This window comes from Microcaecilia unicolor, chromosome 6 (assembly GCF_901765095.1).
Source record: "Microcaecilia unicolor chromosome 6, aMicUni1.1, whole genome shotgun sequence".
NCBI classification, from domain to species: domain Eukaryota; kingdom Metazoa; phylum Chordata; class Amphibia; order Gymnophiona; family Siphonopidae; genus Microcaecilia; species Microcaecilia unicolor.
The window spans coordinates 52,111,611-52,138,089 of NC_044036.1; the positions used below are offsets into that span (position 1 = coordinate 52,111,611).

Genomic DNA, 26,479 nt, shown 5'->3' on the forward strand with positions numbered 1-26,479 from the left:
AGTTCCATCACAACAGAGTAGTCCTCCGCATACACCCTAAATTCTTGCCAAAGGTGGTGTCGGAGTTCCATCTGAACCAGTCGATTCTCACCAACATTCTTTCCCAGACCTGATGCCCATCCTGGCGAGAGTGCCTTACACACCTTAGATTGCAAGAGAGCATTGACCTATTACATGCAGCGGACCAGGCCTCACAGACAGTCCGCCCAACTTTTTATTTCTTTTGACCCCAACAGGATGGGGGTCACCATCGGGAAATGCACCATCTCTAACTGGCTGGCAGATTGCATTTCTTTATTTTATGACCAGGCTGGGCCGACCCTAGAGGGTCATGTCATGGCTGAAGTTAGCGCCAAGGCTGCATCGGTAGCTCACTTGTGGTCAGCTTCCATTGAAGAAATGTGCAAAGCTGCAACGTGGTCTCGGTCAGGAAGCCCAGGGTCGTTGGTCTCTGGAGGAAGATCGATGGTCCAGGATCTCTTAGCGGGTCACGTGGCCAGCATGGACAACGTGAACCCAGATTTCTGAGCGGGCACACTCTGGATCCCAGAGAATGGTCTCTTCATCAGTTGGTCTTCGCCTGCATCCCGTTGGAATGGGGTCAGCCAGTGATGGATCTCATGGCGACGGCCGACAATACCCAGGTACCACGTTTCTTCAGTCGATGAAGGGATCCTCGGTCAGAAGAGCTCAATGTGTTGGTTCTTCCATGGCTTCAGGAGTTGCTGTGTTTCCCCCCATGGCTGTCAGTAGGTCGGGTGGTTCAACACATTGAGCGTCACTCGGGCCCGGTAAACCTGGTGGCTCCGAATTGGTTGCATCGTCCGTGGTACACAGACCTGGTGTGCCTGGCAGAGAAGAAACCGCTTCCATTAAGAGAAACAGTACTGCTATGTCAGGGTCTGATCATGATGCCCGATCCTTCTCCATTCTTGCTTATGGCCTGGCTCTTGAGAGGAGCAGGTTAAGGAAGAAAGGGTTTTCTCCCAGGGTAATTGGTACGATGTTACGTTCCCGAAAATGGTCCACTTCGTTGGTCTATGTGCGTGTGTGGCAGATTTTTGAGAACTGGTGCCAAGATAGGGCTTATCTCCCTTTGTGCACTTCTATTGCAGAGGTGTTGGAATTTTTGCAGGATGGTTTGGACAGAGGCCTAGATCTGTCTTCCTTGAAAGTGCAGGTAGCTGCTTTGTTCTGTTTCTGGGGGAAGGTGCAGGGGTGGTCCTTACCAATTTTTTACAGGGAGTAAAACTGATTTGCCTGCTAAAACATATCCCGTTAGGTGGTGAATATTGGCGCCTAACTGGATAAATTGCGCGATATAGTTGGTTATGTGCTAGGTACTAACTGGCAATATTTAGCAGAGATAACCTGTTAACTACTGCTGAATATTAGCGGTTAGGCATGGATATGCTATTTAACTGGTCAGTGGCCCTGTCTGGCCAATTAAATAGCTTTGAATATTTGGGGGGGGGGGGGGGGGTGTTGTTCGCGGGCCTTCGCTGATAATACATTAAATTGCGGACAAAACTGCCTGACCCAGTTCCAAGCTCACTGTCCAAATTGATTCTAAATTAAATTGGACAGGCCTTTACGTTTAAAAATGCATTTTAAGAGGAACTGGCATAGATTTACCCTCTTTAAAATTACTAATAGATTCCAAACTTCCGTCTGGGTCCCTTCTCCTCTGAGCACCGGTCGCATCTGTTCACCATATGGTAAACCTCTGTATTTCGACGTCTTGGGCCTGCAGCTCAACAAACACTTTGGAATAAGAGTGCTTGGCACTCAGCACCTATCAGGGAGAGAGGACCCAGCTGTACTGGTGGAATTCCTTCACGTCCATACCAGACCAGTCCAGACTGCTCGGTTATGCCATCTACCTGTAGATGGATACAGAGAAACAAAATAGTTCCTGTGAGTCACCCATCAAGGGTGTTGGCCAGCAACGGATTGAACAGTATTTTCTCTGTCTCCAAGTGGATAGAAGATGGACCATGCAGCTGTGCTTGGTGCTTCTCAGCCAGCTTCTGACCCAGTAATATTCAAGAAGAGAGGACCTGGCTGCAAAGGCAGAATTATCTCGTCCAGGCTAAGTGTGATGTCAGATGTCAAGGAGCACTCCAGACCTCCTGGCTCTACCAAGGATCCCAGCAGCAAACCTCTGGACTTCTGAACTGGAGCCTGTCTATGCTGCATGCAATAAAAAATGGGGTTGTGGGCGTTTCTGAGGGCATAGACCCTCACCTTGCCTCTGCGTTTACCCATCAAGGACAAATGATATGAAGAGAGCACAGACCCAGTAAGTCAATCAGCTACCAGCTTGACTCTCGGCCCAATGCATTTCTATGGGAGAAGGAGATCCAGCTTCTATGGCATAGAAGTTTACATACAGTGAACTAAAACAGGGAGTTGCTCCTTTCAAACTGCCTCTCTGTTCTCTACCAACCCCCCCACCAAACTGCTCCCACTCTCAAAAATTACCACCCTGCAAATTGCCCCACCTTCACCCACAAATTCTACCCCCCTGCAACTGCTCCATCACCCTGCAAACTGCCCCATTCTGAAAAACTACCCCTACAATTACTCTACCACCCTACAAACTGCCCCACCCACAAAACTGCTACTGCTGTACCCCCAAAATCTAGCCCCTACAGCTGTCCCACCACCCTACAAACTGCCCTACTCCCAAAACTACTCCCTGCAAATTGCCCCAACACCCCACAAGCTACTCCTATTCCCAAAATGCACCCTCCCTGCTACTGCCCCACCACATAAAATTAGCTCCCTAAAACTGACCCAGCACCCCAAACTGCTCCTCCTCCACAACTCCCCCCCCCCCCCCAATGCAAACTGCTGCACCACTCCTACCTACCCTTCAAAAACATAATAAAGAATGACATGGGGATGGTGGCTCACGGTAACAGCAGGGATGGGGAGAGAGTCCATGGAGACAGGGCGGGGACAAACTTTGTCATTTTGAGGCAGCCATGGGTATTGAATAATTCTGAGAAATCATATTAAGGGTTAATTTTGTTTAAAGGTGCTCAGATATTATTTTAAATTCTCAGTTCTGCTAGCAAGTGAAGGAATGTCATCTGGTTTAGGTTATTTACGTTTGCTGGGCTGGGTTAGGAAAGGTCAGTGAGAAATGAAACTCTGTCCCTTGTGAATGAGGAAAGCTAGCTCAACAGCTGTATATTATTAGGCATACTGAATAGTTTTGTAAGCAGGCAGTTTGTTTAGGATTAGGCTGAAATACTATTTCAGAAGTTCTTGATATGTAGATTTTGTTATAAGGAGATAGCTTAGATATAGATATATAGACCATTATAAGTATGTAGAATATGTGTATTCTGTGTAGTTAATATGTAGAATACCTTTTTAAATCTAATGTTACTTTCTGCTGTATTTTCTAAGCAAGGACTGCAGTGAAGAGGTCAAACATGTGTTTTGACTTATCTGCAGTTCTGGCTGGTTCAATGTATAAGCTGATAGGTGAACGAGGTCAGGACTAGTCAGCTCTCTTCTCCTTGATTAATTATAGCTAAGTGTAGGACTGGCCTCCTGAAAGAAATAACAGACCATAGCCGTATGCTATTAAGTAAGACTGGCCTTTGACCTCTTTAATGAATGCCAGAGTTTAGTTAGCAGTTAGTACTAGGAATATGAGAAATCAATCATAATAACATGTAAGAGACTGGAGCCCAAATGTCTGGTGTAAGGGGCCCCAGGTCACAGGTCAGTTTAGGATGTCTGGAACCTATGTAACTGATATTTCAAAAGTAATGATTGGTTGAGGCAAAGTGACCAATCTATTCCTTAACCAATTGGAGAGTAAGGGGGGGCTAGGCTAGGAGGAGGATAGAACAGTATTTAAGTAGGAGCAGAAGCAGTTTACGTCAGAAGGAGAGCTGGAAGACAACAGGAGAGACAGCAGAAGAGAAGCAGCTGAGACAGAAGCCATAATATCCAGAGAGCTGAGACAGAGGAGAAGAGAGCTAGAACTGATGTCCTGCTTTGTTTGCTGGCAAATAAAGAAGATTTCTCTCTCATACTGGTGTGTGCTGTCTGACTCTTGAAGTATCACAAATTCCTATCTCAATTCCTGCAACAATTCGAAATCTGTTAATGAACTAGACTGTTATTTGTTTGAGTGATACAGACAATATTTTGATTTTTTTTTTTTTAAACAAGCAAACATGCTGCCATAACTAGCAAACTTTGCATGGGAGAAACTGTATATTTCTACCAGCACCTCTTCTAAGAACACATCTTCTATTGCAGGAAGGACCGTAGAAGACAGGATATCTAGACTGTATCCAACTTGTACTTTGTAACCCTGGACATTTTAACAGGGTGGATTAGGAAGGCTTCCTTGGGTAGTAGAGGTCGGTTATTGTTGGGGTTGGAAGGGTAGAGGGTGAGGGTTATTAGAGTTGCTTGCTTTTGTTATTTCTTTTTATTTGTGATTTATAAACAGTTGCACAGCATATGGTTCCTTTTTATACTTTTAATACAAAGATTTAAATATTAAAATCATAAGCCCATGGGGACAGAACCTGCGGGACAGGGAGGCTTTTGTCCCCGTGTCATTATCTAAAACATAACACATGCACACATAGATTACAAATACTTTAAGTCCCTATGTTGTACAGCAATTGAAGTTCTTCAGATATATTTCATTTGTACTGATTCCTTATTTGTTACGGTATATTGCAATATGTAGATTAAAACATTACACCTGCCAGAATTCCGCGCGAATATTTCAGCGCAGAACCGTCTTTTACCTTTTGCCGGCGTCACGTCATCACACGTGCTTCAAAATGGCCGCCAAGAGTTCAAGCAGTAATCTCGTAAGATTACCGCTTGAAGCCTCGGCGGACATTTGGAATAAGCAGCGCCGGCGACAGTCACCGGCCCAACACAGCGGCAGCGAACAGGGGTTATTTCCTGCCTCGAAGATGCATTCCCACTGCAGCTCCCTTTCCTCCTACCTCGCAGGTGAGTGAGTGTGTGTGGGCTGTAAAAAAGGAATGGATGCTATGTTTGGGCGGAGAGGCTGTATAAATGGAGGGGGGATGCTGTGGGAGGGAGGTTTAAAAAGGGGGGGATGCTGGAATGGGTGCGAGGGAGGGGTTGTTAAAAAAGGGGAATGCAATGTGGGGGAGGGGCTGTAAAAAAGGGAATGCTGTGTAAGGTGTGGGGTTGTAAAAAAGGGGGGGTGGGGAAGGGCTGTTAAAAAGGAGGGTGAGAACTGAGGAGGGGCTGTACAAAGAAAAAGAGTGCTATGTATGGGGAAGGGAGGGGCTGTGAAAGAGGGATTCTGTGGGTGGAAGAAGAGAGGAGGCTGAAAAAAGGGGATGCTATGTGTGGGTGTAGCGGGCTGGAAAAGTGGCGTGTGAGTGCAGGGAGGAGAATGTAAAAAAGGTGGATGCTATGGTACTGGGAGGGGGCTAGGAAAATATGGATGGTATCTGTGTACAGGGAGAAGGGACTGTAATATTGGTAAAATTATGACAAACTTGCAGAATTCTCAAATTTTGTGCACAGAATTAAAAAAAAAAATTGTGCAGAATTTTTTTTTAATGCAGAATTATGGCAGGAGTACAGACATTGGCAAACTAGAAACATTCCTAGGTTCCAGAGTTTATGGGAAGCCCTGCCAGATATGCTTCGAACTCAGGAGGTTTGGACTGGCAACTGCCAATTTTCAGGATTCTATTGATTTTTACATTCATTTCTGGAAGCTAGAAGTCTAGCTAACATGTCCGTTCTCTTGAGGCTAGAGTAGCAGACTTGGAGGAGCTCAGGGAGACAGAGAGGTACGGCCTACAGGGACCCTGTGCTGCCTTGGAGGAGGGAGGTCTTCTAAAAGTAGAACATCACCCTCTAGCTGGAAGTAATCCTGTAGCCAGGACCAGCCCACCAGGGGATGCAATATTCTCTCTCATCGAGGATGTCTCTCTAGGAACTTCTGCCCATGAGGGAAGGCATGGCTGTTGTAATATTAATATTAGGCATGTAGATAGCTTGGTGGTTGATGGATGTGAGGATCACCTGGTGACTTGCCTGCCTGGTGCGAAGGTGGCGGACCTCACATGTCACCTAGATAGGAATTTAGATGGTGCTGGGGAGGAGCTGGCTGCTCTGGTACATGTGGTACCTATGACATAGGAAAATGTGGGAGAGATGTTCTGGAAGCCAAATGTAGGCTCTTAAGTAGAAAACTCAAATCCAGAACCTCTAGGGTAGCATTTTCCAAAGTGCTCCCTGTTGCATGTGCAGGGCCCAAGAGACAAGTAAAGCGCTGGAGTCTTAATGCGTGGATGAGGCGATAGTGCAGGGAGGAGGGTTTTAGATATGTAAGGAACTGGACCACATTCTGGGAAAGGGGGAACCTATTCCGGAATGATGGGCTCCACCTTAACCAGGATGAGGCCAGGCTGCCGACATCGGCATTTAAAAAGGAAATAGAGCATCTTTTAAACTTGAACCTGGGGGAAAGCTGACAGTCGTTCAAAAATGCATGGTTAGGAGTAAAGTATCTTTCAAAGATATCACCAAAACAGGGAAGATAGGGTATCCTGATAACGAGGTTGCAATAGAGACCATAGTAGACCAGTAAGCGTATTTTCAAAGCACTTAGACTTACAAAGTACCATAGTAGCCTATGGAACTTTGTAAGTCTAAGTGCTTTGAAAATGAGCCCCCAGGTGTCTTTAAATAAAAATCAGACAAAAGATTGCAAATTAACACTGTCAACTAATGAGCATGATGTAAATAGGAACAACAAATATAGTTTGAAATCTCCATATGCGAATGCCAGAAGCCTAAGAAATAAGATGGGAGAGTTAGAATATATTGCACTAAATGAAAAATTAGATATAATAGGCATCTCTGAGACCTGGTGGAAGGAGGATAACCAGTGGGACACTCATACCAAGGCACAAATTATATCATAGTGATAGGATGGAGGGTTAGCAGGAGGTGGTGGAGAGGAAAACGGTAACAGAATTCAAACATGCGTGGGATAAACATAAAGGAATCCTCCTCAGAAGGAAGGGATCCCTGGAAGCTTAGCCGGCGGTGGGAGGCAGGGCTGGTGGTTGGGAGGTGGGGATAGTGCTGGGCAGACTTATACGGTCTGTGCCCTGAAAAAGACAGGTACAAATCAAGGTAAGGTATACACAAAAAATGGCACATGTGAGTTTATCTTGTTGGGCAGACTGGGTGGACCGTGCAGGTCTTTTTCTGCCGTCATCTACTATGTTACTATGTATTATTATTTATTATTATTTATTGCATTTGTATCCCACATTATCCCACCTCTTTGCAGGCTCAATGTGGCTTACAATACATCATGGGTACCGGAAATAGGAGTGCATATACATTAGGTTTACAGAAGATTTGTGTTACATGGTGGTGAATTATATAATGGTGTTAAAGCAAAAGACATTATAAGACAGTGCTAGAAAGCAAAAGACATTATAAGACAGTGTTAGAAGTTCAGAAGATTATACATTTGCATGTTGATCTTTGTGATAAATCTTGTCGAAGAGAGAGGTTTTTAATAGTTTTCGGAAATTGGTCAGTTCATAGATCGTTTTCAGGTTGCGTGGTAGCGCATTCCAGAGCTGCGTACTCGTAAAGGAAAAGGTAGATGCATGCATTGATTTGTATTTCAAACCCTTGCATTTCGGAGGATGAAGAATGAGGGGTGTACAGGAAGATTTTTTTGCGTTCCTGGGTGGTAGTTCTATTAGATCTGACATGTAGGCTGGGGCGTTACCATGGACGATTTTGTGGACTAAAGTGCAAAGTTTGAACGTGATGCGTTCTTTTAGTGGAAGCCAGTGTAGTTTTTCTCATAAGGGTTTCGCGCTTTCGTATTTTGGTGTGCCAAATATTAGTCTGGCTGCCGTATTCTGAGCTGTCTGAAGTTTTTTGAGTATTTGCTCTTTACAGCCAGCGTAGAGTGAGTTACAATAGTCCAGGTGACTGAGTACCAGTGATTGTACCAGGTTGCGGAAGACAATCCTTGGGAAGAATGGTCTAACTCTTTTCAGTTTCCACATTGAATGAAACATCTTTTTGATTATGTTATTTGCATGGTTCTCAAGTGTTAGATGTCGATCAATGGTGACTCTGAGGATTTTCAGGGTGTCCGAAATTGGTAGATTTAATTTGGGTATATTGATGGTGGTAAATTTATTCTTATTGTATTGCGAGGTGAGTACCAGGCATTGGGTTTTCTCAGCATTGAGTTTCAGCTGAAATGCATTTGCCTAGGAATTCATAATATGTAGGCTTTGCTTGATTTCATTGGAGATTTCCCTTAAATCTTCATGGAATGGGATGAAGATCGTTACATCGTCAGCGTATATATATATGGGTTTAGGTTCTGATTCGATAGTAATTTGGCCAAGGGTGTCATCATTAGATTGAATATGGTCGGTGAGAGGGGGGATCCCTGTTGAACTCCGCATACAGGTTTCCATGTCGCTGATGTAATCGAATTTGAAGTCACTTGATATGAGCGTGTAGTGAGGAACCCTTTGAACCAGTTGAGAACGTTGCCTCCAATTCCGAAATATTCAAGGATGTGCAATAAAATTCCGTGGTCAACCATGTCGAATGCACTTGACATGTCAAATTGTAGCAGTAGAATGTTGTTGCCGTTTGCTATCAATTGTTTGAATTTGTTCATAAGCGTGACTAGTACAGTTTCAGTACTGTGATTAGAACGAAATCCTGATTGAGAATCGTGTAATATCGAGAACTTGGTTATATAGTCTGTGAGTTGTTTGGTCACTATGCCTCTGTTACTTTGGTAATTAAGGGAATGGATGCTACTGGTCTATAGTTCGTTAGTTCATTTGCATTTTTCTTTGCATCCTTAGGTATGGGGGTGAGTAGGATGTTACCTTTTTCACTTGGGAAGAGTCCATTTTGTAGCATATAGTTTGTGGTTTGTTAGGTCTTTTATAAATTGTTGAGGGGCCGATTTCATGAGGTTATTTGGGCATATGTCTAGTTTGCAGTGAGATTTGGCGAATCTTTTAAGCGTTTGTGAGATAAGATCTTCCGGTAGTATTGTGAATTCTGTCCAGATTCTGTCTGCTGGATATATTCCAGGGTCTGGGTCTAGGCAGTCCAGGAGTGTGCTATATTTGGTGTGGCTGGCAGGTATTTTAAGTCGCAGTTGTATGATTTTCTCCTTGAAGTACTTCGCCAATTCGTCAGCTCCCGGTATGTCTTTGCTGTTGTTGGTGACTGGAGTGGTGTCTAATAATTTATTTACAAGTTGGAAGAGTTTGTGTGTGTCTTTGTAGTTTGGTCCGATTTCAGTTTTGTAGTATTGTCTTATGGTGTATTTGTATTTCCTTCGGAGTTGCTTCCAGTCGTTAAGTGTGGGATCGTCTTTCTTTTTGTACCAAGCTCGTTCTAGTTTCCTAACTTGTGTTTTAAGTATTTTAAGTTCTTCATTGAACCATGGTATTGAGTTCTTTCTGTGCGATGTTCTGGTTTGGATTGGGGCAATGGTGTCTAGTGTTGATTTACATCTGTTGTCCCAATTTGAAAGGAATTGAGTTGTCTGTTTTTGTTGTCCAATCGTCGTCATAGAACTGTTGCCAGAATTTAACCTTGTGTAGGTTTTTCGTATTTGTTTGTTAGGTAAATCTTTCGTTCTCCATTGGAGGGTAATATGTGCTTTGTAATGGTCTGACCACAGTGTAGGTGACCAATTTGTGTGTGTTAGTATAATGTTTGCGTCATGGTCAATTTGTATGTTATGAGGTCTAATGTGTGTCCTTTTTCGTGTGTTGGTTGTGTGTTTTGTCCTTGTAGATCCCATAGTTGTAAGAACTCTCTACAGTCTTGGGTATTTGTTGTGGTGAGATCTTCCAGGTGTAGGTTAATATCTCCTGTTATGATGAGGTTGGAGGAGGAGATGCAGGTATTCAAGATAAAGTCCATGAAGTGCGTTTGGCAATCTCGCCAGTTGCCTGGTGGTCTATAAAATATAACTGCGTTAAGGTGTTCCTGTAGTTTTGGGTGATTGATTCTTATGGAAGCGATTTCAAGTTGTGGCAATATGGATTCAGCTATGTTTGTGATATTGAACTCAGATCTGTATGTTATGGCTATTCCTCCTCCCCTTTTTCCATTTCTTGTCCAGTGTGTAATTTTATATCCAGGTGGGCATAGTTCTAGGATTATAGGATCTTGGAGGTTGTGGATCCAAGTTTCAGTGATGAAGAGGAAGTCCAGGTTCTCTGCAGTGATCCAGTCCATTATATCTTTGTAACCACTCGCCTCCACCTACCCTCCTCTCCTCTTTCCTGTACACATTAATTGATTTGATTTGCCTTTTTTTTTTTTTTTTGTCTATTAGAATGTAAGCTCTTTGAGCAGGGACTGTCTTTCTTCTATGTTTGTGCAGCACTGCGTATGCCTTGCAGCACTATAGAAATGCTAAATAGTAGTAGTAGTAGTAGTAGTAATATCCTCTGTCTTGGTCACTACTGATCTGGTGTTCACGTATCCAATTTGAATTGAATGGTAAGATTCGGTTAGGGTTGTTGAAGTCTTAATTTTTATTAATTGCCTGTTTTCCTGATATCTAATTTTGTTGTGTCCTTTCTTCCCTTTCTGTTGGTTGTTTCCATGTATATTTGTTTTACCTTTTAGTTGATTGCTGTTCTGTTGTTCTAGTGGGTTGTATATGAGTTGTCTGTAGGGTGAATGTATGTTAAGGAGACCCTTGAATCAAATAGATTGAAAATTCTACAGCAAACAAAACACATCTTGGGATCCCTATTGATTGAAATTCCATGTGTAAAGGGGAAAAGGATAGTGATAGTGTACTACAATCTACGTGGCCAGGATGAACAGACAGATATAGAAATGTTATTAGAAATTAGGGAGGCTAACAAACTGGGGAACACAATAATAATGGGTGATTTCAATTACCCCGATATTGACTAGATAAATGTAACATCAGGGCATGACAGGGAGTTAAAATTCCTTGACAAAATCAAGGACTGCTTTATGGAGTGGCTGGTACAGGAGCCAACAAGAGAAGGAAAAATTCTAGACTTAGTCCTTAGTGGAGCACATGATCTGGTGCGGGAGGTAATGGTGCTGGGGCCAGTTGATAACAGTGATCATAATATGATCAGATTGATATCTGCTTTGGAGTAAGTACACACAGGAAATCCAATACACTAGGATTTAACTTTTAAAAAGTTGACTATGATAAAATGAGAAGAATGGTGAAAACAAATTGAGGCGCTGCTGCGAAGGTCAAAATATACATCAGGTGTGGATGCTGTTCAAAAATACCATCCTGGAAGCACAGGCCAAATATATTCTGTGTATTAAAAAAGGAGGAAGGAAGACCAAACGACATGTGGCATGGTTAAAAAGTGAGGTGAAGGAAGCTATTAGAGCTAAAAGAAAATCCTTCAGTAAATATAAGAAGGATCAGACTGAAAACAGTAAGAAACTGCATAAGGAATGTCAAGTCAAATACCGGTGCCAGAAATGGTATTCAAAGCTGATGAATCAGAGAAACTGAATGAAATCTCTATAAACCTGGAAGATGTAATGGGGCAATTTGATAAATTGAAGAGTAACAAATTACCTGGACCGAATGGTATTCATCCCAGAGTACTGATAGAATTGAAAACTGAACTTGCAGAACTATTGTTAGTAATATGTAATTTATCCTTAAAATCAAGCGTGGTACCGGAAGATTGGAGGGTGGCCAATGTAACGCCGATTTTTAAAAAAGGTTCCAGAGGAGATCCGGGGAAATTATAGACCGGTGAGTCTGACATTGGTGCTGGGCAAAATGGTAGAGACTATTATAAAGAACAAAATTACAGAGCATATTCAAAAGCATGGATTAATGAGACATAGACAACATGGATTTAGTGAAGGGAAATCTTGTCTCACCAATCTATTACGTTTCTTTGAAGGGGTGAACAAACATGTGGATAAAGGTGAGCCAGTAGATACTGTGTATCTGGATTTTCAAAAGGCGTTTGACAAACTACTTCATGAAAGTCTCCAGAGGAAATTGGAGAGGCATGGGATAGGAGGTAATGTTCTATTGTGGATTAAAAAGTGGTTAAAAGATAGAAAACAGAGAGTAGGGTTAAATGGTCAGTATTCTCAATGGAGAAGGGTAGATAATGGGGTTCCCCAGGGGTCTGTGCTGGGACCACTGCTTTTTAACATGTTTATAAATGAGATGGGAGTAACTAGTGAGGTAATTACATTTACTGACAACACAAAGTTACTCAAAGTTGTTAAATTGAAAGAGTAGTGGGAGACTGGGCATCTAAATGGCAGATGATGATGTTTAATGTGAGCAAGTGCAAAGTGATGCATCTGGAACTATAGCTACATAATGCAAAGTTTCACATTAGGAGTCACTGACCTGGAAAGGGATCTAGGTGACATCGCCTAGATGATACGTTGAAACCCTCTGCTCAGTGTGTGGCGGTGGCTAAGAAAGCAAATAGAATGTTAGGTATTATTAGGAAAGGAATGGAAATCAAAAATGAGGATGTTATAATGCCTTTGCATCACTTCATGGTGTGACTGCACCTTGAATATTGTGTGCAAATCTGGTCACCGCATCTCAAAAAAGACATAGTTGAATTACAAAAGGTACAATGAAGGGTGACGAAAATGATAAAGGGGATGGGACGACTTCCCTATGAGGAAAGGCTAAAGTGGTAGGGCTCTTCAACTTGGAGAAAAGATGGCTGAGTGGAGATATGATGGAGGTAGACATGAGTCACTTGTTTACCAGGACTAGGGGGCATGCAATGTAGCTACAAAGTAGTAAATTTGAAATGAATCGTAGAAAATATTTCTTTGCTCAATGTGTAATTATGGAATTTGTTGCCAAAGAATGTAGTAAAATCAGGTTATCAGGGTTTAAAAAAGGTTTGGATAGCTTCCTAAAAGAAAAGTCCATAAGCACTTATTAAATTAGATTAGGGGAAAATCCACTGCTTATTTCTAGGATAGGCAGCATAAAACGTATTGTACTGTTTTGGTATCTTGCCAGGTACTTGTAACCTGGATTGGCCACTGTTGTGAACAGGTTGGTGGGCTTGATGTCCCAGTATGGCAGTACTTATGTATTGTCTGGACATTTTCAGAATTAACAATATCTGCAATTCTCCAATCTTCCCCATGTGTGAGTGAGCCTGCTCTGCCCATTTCCATGGTAACTAGCTCTTTTTTGTAGACTTGAAGGGGGCATTATCTGGTAGGAGTGGCTCCTACCCAGATAAGTCCTGCTTATCAAGTCGTACCTGGATAGTATCACTGAAAATCTGGAGAGACTGTCTTGGCAATATTGGAGTAGTTCTATAAAGAAGGTGCTAACATTTATATTGGAAATATATGTGTAAATGATCACATAAATCCCAATAAGTTGTGCTATGTGCTGTTAAGTAAATAAGTGCATATCTTTGATGATGCATATTTTACAGGGGAGCATTCACATAAGTTGAGTGTGGGCGGACCATGAGCACAGCACACACAGTATTCATAAGTTGGCTGCATTTAAGTTACATAGTAAAATTGTAAATGACGACCTAAACGGTCCAACCAGTCTGCCCAACAAGATAAACTTATTTTACATGGTATGTGATACTTTATATGTATACCTGAGTTTGATTTTTCCTGCCTTTCTCAGGGCACAGACCATAGAAGTCTGCCCAGTACTATTCTTGTACTTTCTGAAGCTAACATCGAAGCCCCTTAAAATTTAGACTCCAGTCCATCCCTATCTATTCAGTCACGATCAGGGCGTAGACCGTAGAAATCTGCCTATGTGTGTATCTCCCAAATCTAGGTACTGGTATTTATGCCATCTATATGGCTAGCATAAATGTTCAATCCTAATCGCTTATGTCCATATATACCCAGTTCTGCTAGTATTGTGTTAAGGAAAGTAGGCATTTATTTCATTTTATAGAATAGGCTCCAGATAAGCACCTCCTAGGAGACATGCTTTACTGGATTGCTTGTTGCTAGATGGAGCTGGAGCTTGGGAGGCAGCAATTATATAAATCTATGTATGTTCCTATTTTTTTCTTGACTCATGGATATATTGTAACTTTATTTTTCTGGGTTTTTTTTAAATTTTATTTTGTTATGGATACTGGAACTGCTTAGATGTTTCATAATAGGTGGTATATCATCAGAAGTTGTTAAAATTGAAACTTGTTTAAATGTTAACATAAGGGTGGTTTTAAAATAACCACTTCCTAAGGCAGTGATGGCGAACCTATGGCACGCGTGCCAGAGAGGGCACGCGCGCCGCCGGTCGCCTCACCCGAGACTTTCAGCCCTCCCACCCACCCGGCGTCAAGCATTCCTCCCTCCCTCCCTCCCATCCAGCACCAGCCCGCCCGGCCTCCATCCCTCCCTCCGAACCGGAAGAAATTTAAAAGTCTTCCCTTGTCCGAATAGGCGGCGTCAGCATCAGCAGTAGCAGCGAAAAGCGTGTTGCTGGTTCGGCGCGTCTTCAGCCTTCCGTCTCTCAAGCTCTCTGGTTCCGCCCTCATATCCTGTTAGGGTGGGACCAGAGAGCTTGAGAGATGGAAGGCTGAAAACGCGCCAAACAGCAGCACGCTTTTCGCTGCTACTGCTGATGCTGACGCCGCCTATTCGGACAAGGGAAGACTTTTAAATTTCTTAGGGTTCGGAGGGAGGGAGGGATTGCGGGCTGGTGCCGGGTGGGAGGGAGGGAGGAATGCTTGACGCCGGGTGGGAGGGAGGGAGGGAGGGTGCCCTGGTGCACGCCGGATGGGAGGGAGGGAGTGCGGCCTGGTGCTTGGGTGGGAGTGCTGGGTGCTTGGGTGGGAGGGAGGCCTGCCTGGTGGGAGGGAGGGCGGAGGGCTGCCTGGTGCTTGGGTGGGTGTCCTGCCTGCCTGGTGCTTGGGTGGGTGGATGGCCTGGTGCTGGGTGGGAGGCCTGGTGCTTGGGTGGGAGTGCTGGGTGGGTGCATGGCCTGGTGCTTGGGTGGGAGGGAGGGAGACTTGGTGCTGGGTGGGAGGGAGGCCTGCCGCTGGGAGGGCAGGGGGGAGAGGAGGGTGGCTGGAGGGGAGGGCAGGGGAGAGAGGATGGTGGCTGGACATGGGTGGCTGGAGGGGAGAGGAGGGTTGCTGGACATGGATGGAGGGCAAGAAATGAAGAAGAAAGGAGGAAAGTAAAGAAATAAATGGAAAGGAAGCCCTGGAAACGGAGTTAAGAGAACAGATAGAGAGCAGCAGAATCAGCAACTAGGACCAATATGGATAGAAAAACAAAATCACCAGACAACAAAGGTAGACAAAATCATTTTATTTTCATTTGTGTTTGGAATATGTCCAATTTGAGAATTTACATCTGCTGTCTTATTTTGCACTGGGTATACTGGAGCTGTAATAACTTACAGAAATCATTTATAATGAAAGAAAATCATGTTATTTTTTTCTCCTATACTAGTATAATATTTTCAATGATGTCTGTTTATATGCGCCATGGCTGGTGTAAGGAGGTGTGGCTATCATAGGGGTGGAGTCATATGTGGTGACCCCGCCCATAATGAGTACCGGCACTTCGCGATGAGTAATTAGATTTTGGGTTGCTGTTTGGGCACTCGGTCTCTGAAAGGTTCGCCATCACTGTCCTAAGGGGTCCTTTTACTAAGGTGCGCTAACCGATTTAGCGTGCGCTAAATACTAAGAAGCCCATTTTATACCTATAGGCTTGTTAGCATTTAGTGCACACTAATGATTAGCATGCGTTAAATCAGTTAGTGCACCTTTAGTAAAAGTACTCCTAAATGTAGTCACATATACTAAGTGATGTATTTTAATCTGCTTATATTTGCCCATGGCACGACAAGAGAGCATTGTTTTCTTCCAAAAATATATTAAAAATACTTTCCTTGATTGTGAATTAAATCTTTGCAATTGTAACACAGAATGAAATTATGGTGAAACGTGGACAGATTTTGCACCACTGGAAGAGAATATCATTAACAATAGAAACAAATTTTAATAAATTTGTGATACATTCTTTTTTTTTTTTAACGAGCATTTTTTATTTAAGCCTTCCTTATCTTTTATTTTTTTAAATAGATTCTTACTTGGGAGACAAGAGTTCTTTTGTGGAAAATATTAGCACGTTCAACTGTACTACTGTTACAAGTTCTGCTTCATTAAAGGCCTGCGACAATACCAGAAAAACACCACTTTCTGCTGGTAGCCACCACGCAAGATCAGCTTTCAAACTTCGAACTCCGCAAACAGGATATTCAGGTATTGTATTAGTAAATAAAACACCAAATTATCATTCTCACTACAAACAGGTAATCCTTCAAGAGCTAGATTAATAGCGATGTTGAACTTCATGTCAACATGAGCAGCAGGCCAATCAAAAAAATCTTTGGATTCAAGAACAGTTGTTTTTGATAGACCAGTCTCATTGGTTTGCCTTTTTTAAGCATATGAGGAAACAATTTTACTGGTGATCCATCAAAAAGACAAGGTTAAAGAAAAGAGACTTACGGGCTCATTTTCAAAGCACTTAGCCTCCCAAAGTTCCATAGAAACCTATGGAACTTAGCCTCCCAAAGTGCTTTGAAAATATGCCTCTTTATGAATTCTTTCTTCAGTCTTCATCAAGGTGTTGCAGGAATTAATACATGAATTTGTGATGCTTCAGGAGTCAGACAGCACACACCAGAATGAGAGAGTAATCTTCTTTATTTGCCAGCAAACAAAGCAGGACATCAGTTCTAGCTCTCTTCTCCTCTGTCTCAGCTCTCTGTATATTATGGCTTTTGTCTCAGCTGCTTCTCTTCTGCTGTCTCTCCTGTTGTCTTCCAGCTTTCTTCCTTTCTTCTGACGTAAACTGCTTCTGCTCCCACTTAAATAGGGTCCTAAGCCCTCCTCCTAGCCTAGCCCCCTTTACTCCCAATTGGTTAAGAAATTGATTGGCTACCTTGCCTCAACCAATCATTACTTTTGAAATATCAGTTACATAGGTTCCAGACATCCTAAACTGACCTGTGACCTGGGGCCCCTTACACCAGACATTTGGGCTCCAGTCTCTTACATGTTATTATGATTGATTTCTCATATTCCTAGTACTAACTGCTAACTAAACTCTGGCATTCATTAAAGGGGTCAAAAGCCAATCTTACTTAATAGCATACATATCAGGTTATTACTTCCAAGACCATTTCTACATTTTACCTACAATTAATCAAGGAGAAGAGAGCTGACTAGTTCTGACCTTTTTCACCTCTCAGCTCCATACACAGAACTAGCTAAGACCATAGTTAATTCAAAACACATGTTGATCTCCTCACAGCAGTCTTTGCTTAGAAAATACAGCAGAGAGTAACATTAGATTTAAAAAGGTTTTCTACATATTAACTACACAGAATACACATATTCTAAAATAAGCATAATCAGTATTCCTTATAAGATATATCTAAACATCAGGAATATCTAGAATTATTTAGAATCTAACTAGCATTAAACTAATTCTTTTAAAACTACGGCATGTCTGGCTCATGCTTTGTTCATTCATAATAGTTTACAGCTGTGCCAGCATTTAACAATCCATCAATCACAAGGGTCTTTCTGACCTTTCTGCCCTTTAGCTCGGCAGCTAGAGTCTAATTAACTCCAGCTTGCATTCCTTCATTCTGCTTGCAAAGTAAAAAGCTAGAATTCAAACACCACTTTTAAACCCCAGATTTTAACAGAATTAACCCTTCATATGATTTCTTATATATAATTTCTCAGAGTAAACACTTTCTTTGCCCATGGCCGCCTCATTCCCCCCTTTGAGACTAAAATCAGCTTATGCAGAGATAAGTCTCACAACTCAGACTCTGGAGATTATAGTGATCCTAACTAGGAATAGACTTGTGAATCACCATTACCCTACTTGTTAAGGTCCGACGGCATACTGCCGAAGCACATGAGGCCAGGAAACAAAACAAAAACCCTGCTAAAACTAAGACTATTAGGGAAATGAACAAGGGACGTATCCAGGAGGTCAATGACCACCACCAGGAGGTAAGATCTAATCCTCCTCGGTAATCCTCCACATTAAGGCTGGCCAACTGTAGGACTTTATCCATAGCATGCCTAACTACATGCGTCCTATTTATGACAATAGTACAGCACTCTGAAGAATTTAGCACTGTGCAGAGGCCACCCTGAGCTGCAAAGAGATAGTCAAGGCCCATACGGTTATATCTAGAAACTATACTTAATTCATTAATTTGATCCTGCAATGCATTGACTACCACGTTCAGCTCATGAACTAAAACATGGAGTAGGGACTGAAGTCTCCGGGTAGCCATACCTAGTTCGGTAATACCCGCTACCGGGCCTCCAATTGGAATCCAGGCCGTGGCAGAAAGGGCTACAAGTCTCTTTTTAGTCAGAGGATAAGTAGAATTAATATACTGGAGGGCTAATTCAATCGCCTCATCCTCTGTGGCAACAGAGGAGGGTAAAGACAAAGCCTCTCGCTTAGAGCGGTGCGGGGATGGTGGCTTAAGAGGAATAACTTTAGGAAAATAATTCAAGGTTACCAATACACAAAAATCATATGTGGGGGGAAGAATCATGTGGAGGACATTATCACAGAGCCAGTAATGACCAAGGAGAGGGCGACGAAAGTTCCCAATAAATGTAGGCACAGGATGGAGATTAGGATGCCCATAATGCGAGCCCCTATCCCAGGGGGAACGAAGAAGAAATGGAGACTTTGTACACCATAGGTGCCAATCCCCAATTGTAACAGACCGCTCATATGATGCAACCCCTTCATACCCCGGGGACTTATGAAAGTAGAAAATGGGATGGGACACTATAGTTTTCTCAGTAGTATAGTTAGGAGCCAGGTAATCACCCTGGTCATAATCTACAGGTATGGTAATAGGGCACATAGGAGTACCTGGAGAAACTACCCACACAGGTTCCTCCTTCTCTGGGAGAACATTAGTATAGTTACAGGGAATGGAAAGAACAGTTGAGATGTCTCTTGTTAAACAAAACACTCCAGAAGCTGGATAGGGAGACGTAAAGACTGGCCTTAGAGAAGAGTCAGAGGGGGAAGTAGCATTATAAAAGGACCACCAAGTATAATCCTGGCTCCAAGGGCCTGAACTCGAAAAGTAGGGAGGTATAAGAGCTGGGAGTTGCACAGGGACAGGTACAGCTGGGACATCTGTGGTATAAGGAGAAAATCGGGAACACACAATACAAGGGGAAGTAATCTTTGCCTGGCTAATTAGTTCCTGGACAGAGTGTAACCAAAGGTTGGAGCGAGTTGGGGTATTAGGAACAAGGAGGCAAGGAGTAGAAAACAACAAAAGCATCCAAACTACTAACATTTTCTTTCTTCCTAATCTAAAACAAATACAGCAAACTAATTAAGCAGTAATATTTCAACAGTCTGTGCTAATCACAGATTACTCTCATATAGTGTTCTCAGTCTTTGAGTTCTTATACCAGTTGGGATAAATCCTCAACTGATAAGGATCAAGCTTTCAAATTCCAAGAAAGCCAGAATCAGGCAAGAAAGAGTCTCAGTATGAAGCCGAAGTTCAGCCGCTCCTGCAGTATGCAGTTGACCCTTCTTTTCAGCTAGTAGATTCTTTGGTTCGGGTCAAGCGCAACTTCAATGGCTCCGCTGGATCACTTTCTGCTCTCCACTGTTTAGGCTCCGTCTGATCCGTGCTGGGCTCAGTCTGATCAGCAGACTTAATTCGAGACCAATGGACCCATGGAGTTATCCCTGCGACCTTCACAGCTGTAGGAGTAGAAAGCAAAACAGTAAAAGGTCCTTTCCATCGGGGCCCCAAAGGCTGGAGCCTCCAGTCTTTCACCCAAACTCTATCCCCTGGCAGGAAGGAATGTACCTGAGCCTGGAAGGGGACAGGGTTTATTTCTCTCACATAAGACTGAAGCTCAGAAATTATCTTACCCAGGAGGGCTACCTGCTCCTGCACCTGGGCAGACCCTATAATCCCTATGTCTCCCTTAATTCCCTGTAAAATGGCTGGGGGCTTCCCATACACAATTTCAAAGGGAGAAAGGGCTGTTCCTTTAGTTGGAGTGCATCGGAGGCGGAAGAGGGCTAGTGGCAATGCCTGTGGCCATTTCAGTTGGGTTTCCTGACAAATCTTTGCTAGGCTATTTTTCAAGGTTCTGTTTGCTCGCTCAACCTGCCCTGAACTCTGGGGACGATAGGCACAATGCAATTTCCAGGTAATGCGCAATGCGCGGGACAGGGCCTGAAGTGTAGCTTCAACAAAGGCGGGACCATTATCTGAACCTATGGCAAGGGGCAATCCATACCTGGGGATGACATCCCTAAGGAGGGCTCGAGCTACTTCTGTGGCTTTCTCAGTGACTGTAGGATATGCTTCCACCCACCCAGAAAAGGTACAGACCATGACTAAGAGGTATCGGAACCTACCACTCCTGGGCATTTCTGTGAAGTCTATAACTAGGGACTCAAAGGGTGTTAGTCCTCTAGACTGAACTCCTGGTGGAATACGGGGTCCCTGACGAGCATTATTCTGGGCACAGAGAGTACATCGGGCAGAGGCAGTGGCAACCAGACTATCCAATCCTTCCAGCACCACTACTCGATTGAGTAGGCGGGCTAGTGCTGTTTTCCCTAAGTGTGATAGGTCATGAGCTTGAGACACTACAGGCCAAGCTAGGTGGCGTGGCACCAGAACTCTGGTATCAGGGAGATGTAACCAGCCATCAGGTCTCCTTACTGCACCTTCTTCTTGAGCCCATTTCTCTTCCACTTGGGTATATATAGGTGTCCATTCTTGCAGTCGGATTTGGAACAGGGGAGTCACAGTACTTGCTGGGGGTCCTCGAGCAGCTTCCTTGGCCACCCGATCAGCATGGCGGTTCCCTCGGGCCACTGGAGTATCTATTCTTTGGTGTCCCCTGCAGTGAATAACAGCTACCTTCTTAGGGGCCCACACAGCCTCTAGCAGCTGAAGTATTTCAGGTCCATACTTAACAGGTTGGCCTGCAGCATTTATGAGTCCCTTTTCCTTATACAAAGCTCCATGAGCATGTAGAGTTGTGAAGGCATATTTGGAATCAGTATAAATGTTAGTCACCAGTCCTGCTGCTAGCTCCAGAGCTCGTATGAGGGCCACAAGTTCTGCTTTCTGAGCTGAAGTTCCTTGGGGCAGGGCTCTTGCTTCTATCACCTTGTCCTCTGTCACCACAGCATAGCCTGCCAATCGCTTGGAGTTCTCCACATAACTGCTTCCATCCGTAAAATAAATTACATCTGGGTCCCTCCATGGAACATCTTTAAGATCTGGTCGACTGGAGTACACTTCATCCATAGTTTGGATACAGTCATGATCTGGTGGTCCCTCAGATGCTGGCAAAAGAGTGGCGGGATTAAATGTAGCCACTGTTTCCAGGTGTATCCGTGGATTCTCACACAAACTAGCTTGGTACTTAACCATACGGTTATTTGTAAACCAGTGGTTGCCCTTATACTCCATGAGGGTGAGAACTGCATGGGGGACTTTAACAACCAGTTCTTGCCCCAAGGTCAACTTATCAGCTTCCTGGACCAGTAAGGCTGTTGCTGCAATGGCCCTCATGCAGGCTGGCCATCCTTTAGCCACTCCATCCAGCTGTTTAGACAGGTATGCAACAGGCCTCTGCCAGGATCCCATCATCTGGGTCAGCACACCCAGAGCAACCCCCTGTCGCTCATGGACATACAGTGAGAAAGGTTTCTCCACATCAGGAAGGCCTAACGCAGGGGCTTGGAGTAGGGCTTTCTTTATGGCAATGAAGGATTGTTGAGCAGTAGGTCCCCATTCAAATGGTTCCTTTTCACCCCCCTTTGTGGCTTGGTAAAGGGGTTTCGCCATCAATGCAAAATTTGGAATCCAAATTCTGCAGAATCCGGCTGCTCCCAGAAATTCCCTAACTTCCCTTCTGGACTTGGGTTGGGGAATTGCAGCTACCGCTTGCTTCCTACTAGCATCCAGTCTCCGACTTCCCTGGGAAATGCAAAAACCCAGATACTTCACTTCTGACTGACAAAGTTGGGCCTTTGAGCGTGAGACCTTATAGCCTGCATCCAAGAGTAGCTCCAGCAATTCTCTGGTAGCCTCAAAACACTCTTCCTGGGTCACTGCTGCAATCAGGAGGTCATCTACATACTGGAGTAAAACTCGCCTGGAAGGCTCAGATTTAAAAGTCTTAAGGTCTTGTCCTAGGGCTGTCCCAAAAATGGTGGGGGAATTCTTGAACCCCTGTGGCAGGCGGGTCCATGTATACTGAAGCTTCCTTCCTGTTACTGGGTTTTCCCACTGAAAGGCAAAAAGCAATTGACTGGCGGGGGCCACCCGAATACAAAAGAAGGCATCTTTTAGGTCTAGTGTCGTGAAATGGGTAGCTCCAGAAGGTATCAATCCTAGCAGGACATATGGATTAGGCACTACAGGGTGTAATGAGATAGTGGATTTGTTGACCACTCGTAAGTCTTGGACTGGCCGGTAGTCCTCAGTCCCTGGCTTCTGAACTGGCAATAGTGGCGTATTCCATGGAGACTGGCAAGGACGAATAATTCCATGGGATAACAGACGATTCAAATGTGCTTGAATCCCTTCCAGAGCCTTTCTGGGAATTGGGTATTGGCGAAGATGGATTGGCCGGGCACTTGGAAGTAAGTCTACATGTACAGGAGGAATATTTCGGGCCAACCCTGGGGGATTATCTTCTGCCCATACCCCACTGACCTGAAAGCTGTCTGCCAGGGGTAGGTCAACTTGGCCATGTGACTGATGCAGCCGCCATTCTTCTTCAAGAGGGCAGCAGAAACTCAATATACCCTTAGGGCTGGATGCTGGGGGCCGAAAGGAGACTGAAGTCTGGCCATCAGAGTCAAAGGAAATTTGGGCCCTAAGCTTGGACAGCAGGTCTCGACCTAACAAAGGGATTGGACAGTCTGGCATATACAGGAATTCATGAGTGACTATGTGTGAGCCTAATTGGCATCTACGGGTTGTCAGGAAGGGCCTCCGGTTCTGCACCCCCGTGGCTCCCACCACTCGGACAGTTTTTCCAGACACAGGCGCTAATCGCTCCGTCACAACAGAATGTTCAGCTCCTGTATCAATCATGAATGGAATTGAGCGGCTCCCTATAGTTAACTTGACCATAGGTTCCTGGGAGCCCAGTTTGTAGGAACCCGGTCTGTCCTATTCGTCCCATTCTGCCATCTCGGCTATCCCGATGATGTCAGATTCAGCAGGCTCATATCTTCCCTCTCGGCCTCGGCTTCCTCGATCTCCTGGTCCCCTTCTCAGTCCCTGGCGCCTCTGGGGGCATTCATCTTTCCAGTGCCCTCTTTCCTTACAATAGGCACACTGATCCCTCTCCAATCTTGGTCTGGGATTCTCCCCCCTTGGCCGGGATTGATTGAAGGAATCTCGGGGCCTGGCTGGTGGTCCGGGGTCCCACTTTGGCTTCCCATTAGCTAGAGGTCGACCTCGGTTAAGGGTGGAATTAGTAATGGCTGCCGCTAAAAGGTCGGCCTTCTTCTGCATCTTCCGGTCAGCCTCTCGGCGCACCTCCTGATCTCTATTAATGAAAACCTTGGTTGCGATCTCAATTAGCTGGGTGGTATTCATCCCTGCGAATCCCTCCTGACGCTGCAACTTCTTCCGGATATCTGGCATACTCTGGGCCACCAATGCACTATTCACCATTCTCTGGTTTTCTTGGGCTTCAGGGTCAAATGGGGTGTATGTTCTGTAGGCTTCAATTAGTCGCTCTAAAAAGGCCCCAGGGGATTCAGTTGCCCCTTGGAGAATTTCAGAGACCTTTGCCAGATTAATGGGCCTCTTTATGCCTTTCCTCATACCTTCCAGTAAGTCCCGGCAATAGCCAGACAACAGTTCATAGTGCTGCCCATCATTTGGATCCCAATCTGGAGCTGCGCGAGGAAACCGAGCTCTAACCCATCCCTCTGGGTCTTGTATCCCCCCTGGGACACGCTCTCGCGTGATGGCCTCAGCATTTTGCAAAATCTTCCGCCTCTCCTCAGTTGTGAAGAGGGTCAGGAGAAGTTGTTGACAATCAGTCCAGGTTGGGTTATGGGTGGCCATAATGCTAGTCACTAGGTCCACCACTGCCTGAGGCTTTTCAGTATAAGAGGGGTAATGCGTCTTCCAATTCAGGAGATCGGTGGTTGTGAAGGGTACATACTGATAGGCCTGTGCCTGTATAACCTGACCCTGATTATTAGGAACCGGTCGAGTGGTAGTTACCTGACGAAGTGGCAGAACTCTCGAGGAGGTGGGAATGGAACCTGAGGTAGAGCTAGGAGCTACCCTCCTATCATGCTCAAAGGTAATTGCAGCGGGTCTAACCCATTCAGTGGAGGTAGGTTGAAATCCTGAGGGATGGGGAGGGGTACTCATAGACTGAGAGGTGGTCACAGGTGAGTCAGTCCATTGAAAGGGATGCCGGGCCCCTAATGAGTGGGTAGGGGTATTAGAAGGAGAGGCTGGGCTGTCGGGAGTTGAGGAGTCAGGGAGTGGAACCCAAAGCGGGTCTTCAGAGGTTAACAGGAGAGGATTTGGCACAGAAGGGTAGAGGCCAGGTGAAAAGTCCAACCTAGGATGTGGTGGGGTTCGCACAAAAGAGGAACTATCCGGAGAAGCCTGTACTGGAGAAGCTTGGGCTGGGCGGCGTGGATCTCTGGGGGTGGCACGGAACCCCAACAATGGGCCATAAGGTGGTGGCTCAAGATCTGAGGGATCATCAGAGAGTATGGGTTTCTCAGACAGGGTAGGGGCGGAAGCCACCGATTGGGTGGTAAGCTTCCTGGGGCTCTTTCCCTCTTCTAGTTTAGATTTTCTAATCTTTCTTTGAACACGGCCTAACATGAATTTTACTGGGGATCCCATATAAGTTTTCAACCAAGAGGGAGGGTCAGTCACAAGGCTGTCCCAGGAATCTATATAAGGGAGTTGTTCAGAATATTCTGGTTCTCCTACAACTATACTGTAGACCTTCCGGATTACTTCAATATCTAAGCTGCCACTAGGGGCCCACCCCACTCCCATAGATGGCCACTCAACTTCACACAAGGTTCTTAAAGTACTTGAGCTTAAAGTCTGTCCATAGTCATTAATTAAAAAGCCTTTTTTAAAGTTCTTAAGCATACAATCTAGGGGGGTAGCAATTTGTCTAGACGATTTCCCACCCATAATGCTTACAGTTACAACACACAAAGAGGGGGGGAATTTTTGAGAATGCAGTAAGGGGTCTGCACTCTCGAGACACTAGGTAGACAGACAACAATCGCTTCCTTCCGTTGCTGACCAATTGAACTCGCGTTAATTGGAAATGCAGCTATAAGAAGTCCGCACTCATTAACATTCAGGCATCACACATTCATTCAGTACAGAAAATCCCACCCAACAATTTCAGATTTCTCAGATACAGATAAGCTCAAGCGTTTTCGCTTCTAGTCCCCGCGACTAGAAGGTACTAGGGCCTTCGCTGAGAGTTGATCAGGCTCTCCTTCCTCAATTTTCTTTGAGGGGCTGGTTTACAACTTTCTAGCTAGAATTATAATACAGAATACAAAATACATACCCGGCGAATGTTCCTCAGTCAGTTGGGTGCTGGGATTAGGTACAGGATTCAGGATCCCACCGCTGCCACCAAGAATTGTTGCAGGAATTAATACATGAATTTGTGATGCTTCAGGAGTCAGACAGCACACACCAGAATGAGAGAGTAATCTTCTTTATTTGCCAGCAAACAAAGCAGGACATCAGTTCTAGCTCTCTTCTCCTCTGTCTCAGCTCTCTGTATATTATGGCTTTTGTCTCAGCTGCTTCTCTTCTGCTGTCTCTCCTGTTGTCTTCCAGCTTTCTTCCTTTCTTCTGACGTAAACTGCTTCTGCTCCCACTTAAATAGGGTCCTAAGCCCTCCTCCTAGCCTAGCCCCCTTTACTCCCAATTGGTTAAGAAATTGATTGGCTACCTTGCCTCAACCAATCATTACTTTTGAAATATCAGTTACATAGGTTCCAGACATCCTAAACTGACCTGTGACCTGGGGCCCCTTACACCAGACATTTGGGCTCCAGTCTCTTACATGTTATTATGATTGATTTCTCATATTCCTAGTACTAACTGCTAACTAAACTCTGGCATTCATTAAAGGGGTCAAAAGCCAATCTTACTTAATAGCATACATATCAGGTTATTACTTCCAAGACCATTTCTACATTTTACCTACAATTAATCAAGGAGAAGAGAGCTGACTAGTTCTGACCTTTTTCACCTCTCAGCTCCATACACAGAACTAGCTAAGACCATAGTTAATTCAAAACACATGTTGATCTCCTC

At 44.4% G+C, this 26,479-nt stretch overlaps 1 protein-coding gene across 1 annotated transcript in view; it reads left to right on the top strand.

Annotated features, from left to right (window-relative positions):
• Nucleotides 1-595: 595 nt before the first annotated feature.
• Nucleotides 596-26,479, top strand: part of MSH4 (mutS homolog 4) — a 183,149-nt gene continuing 157,265 nt past the window's right edge. The window contains exons 1-2 of the mRNA XM_030205714.1: nt 596-749; nt 16,161-16,340. Of these exons, the coding sequence (XP_030061574.1) occupies nt 596-749; nt 16,161-16,340 (334 nt within the window). The remainder of the gene's footprint in view (nt 750-16,160; nt 16,341-26,479) is intronic.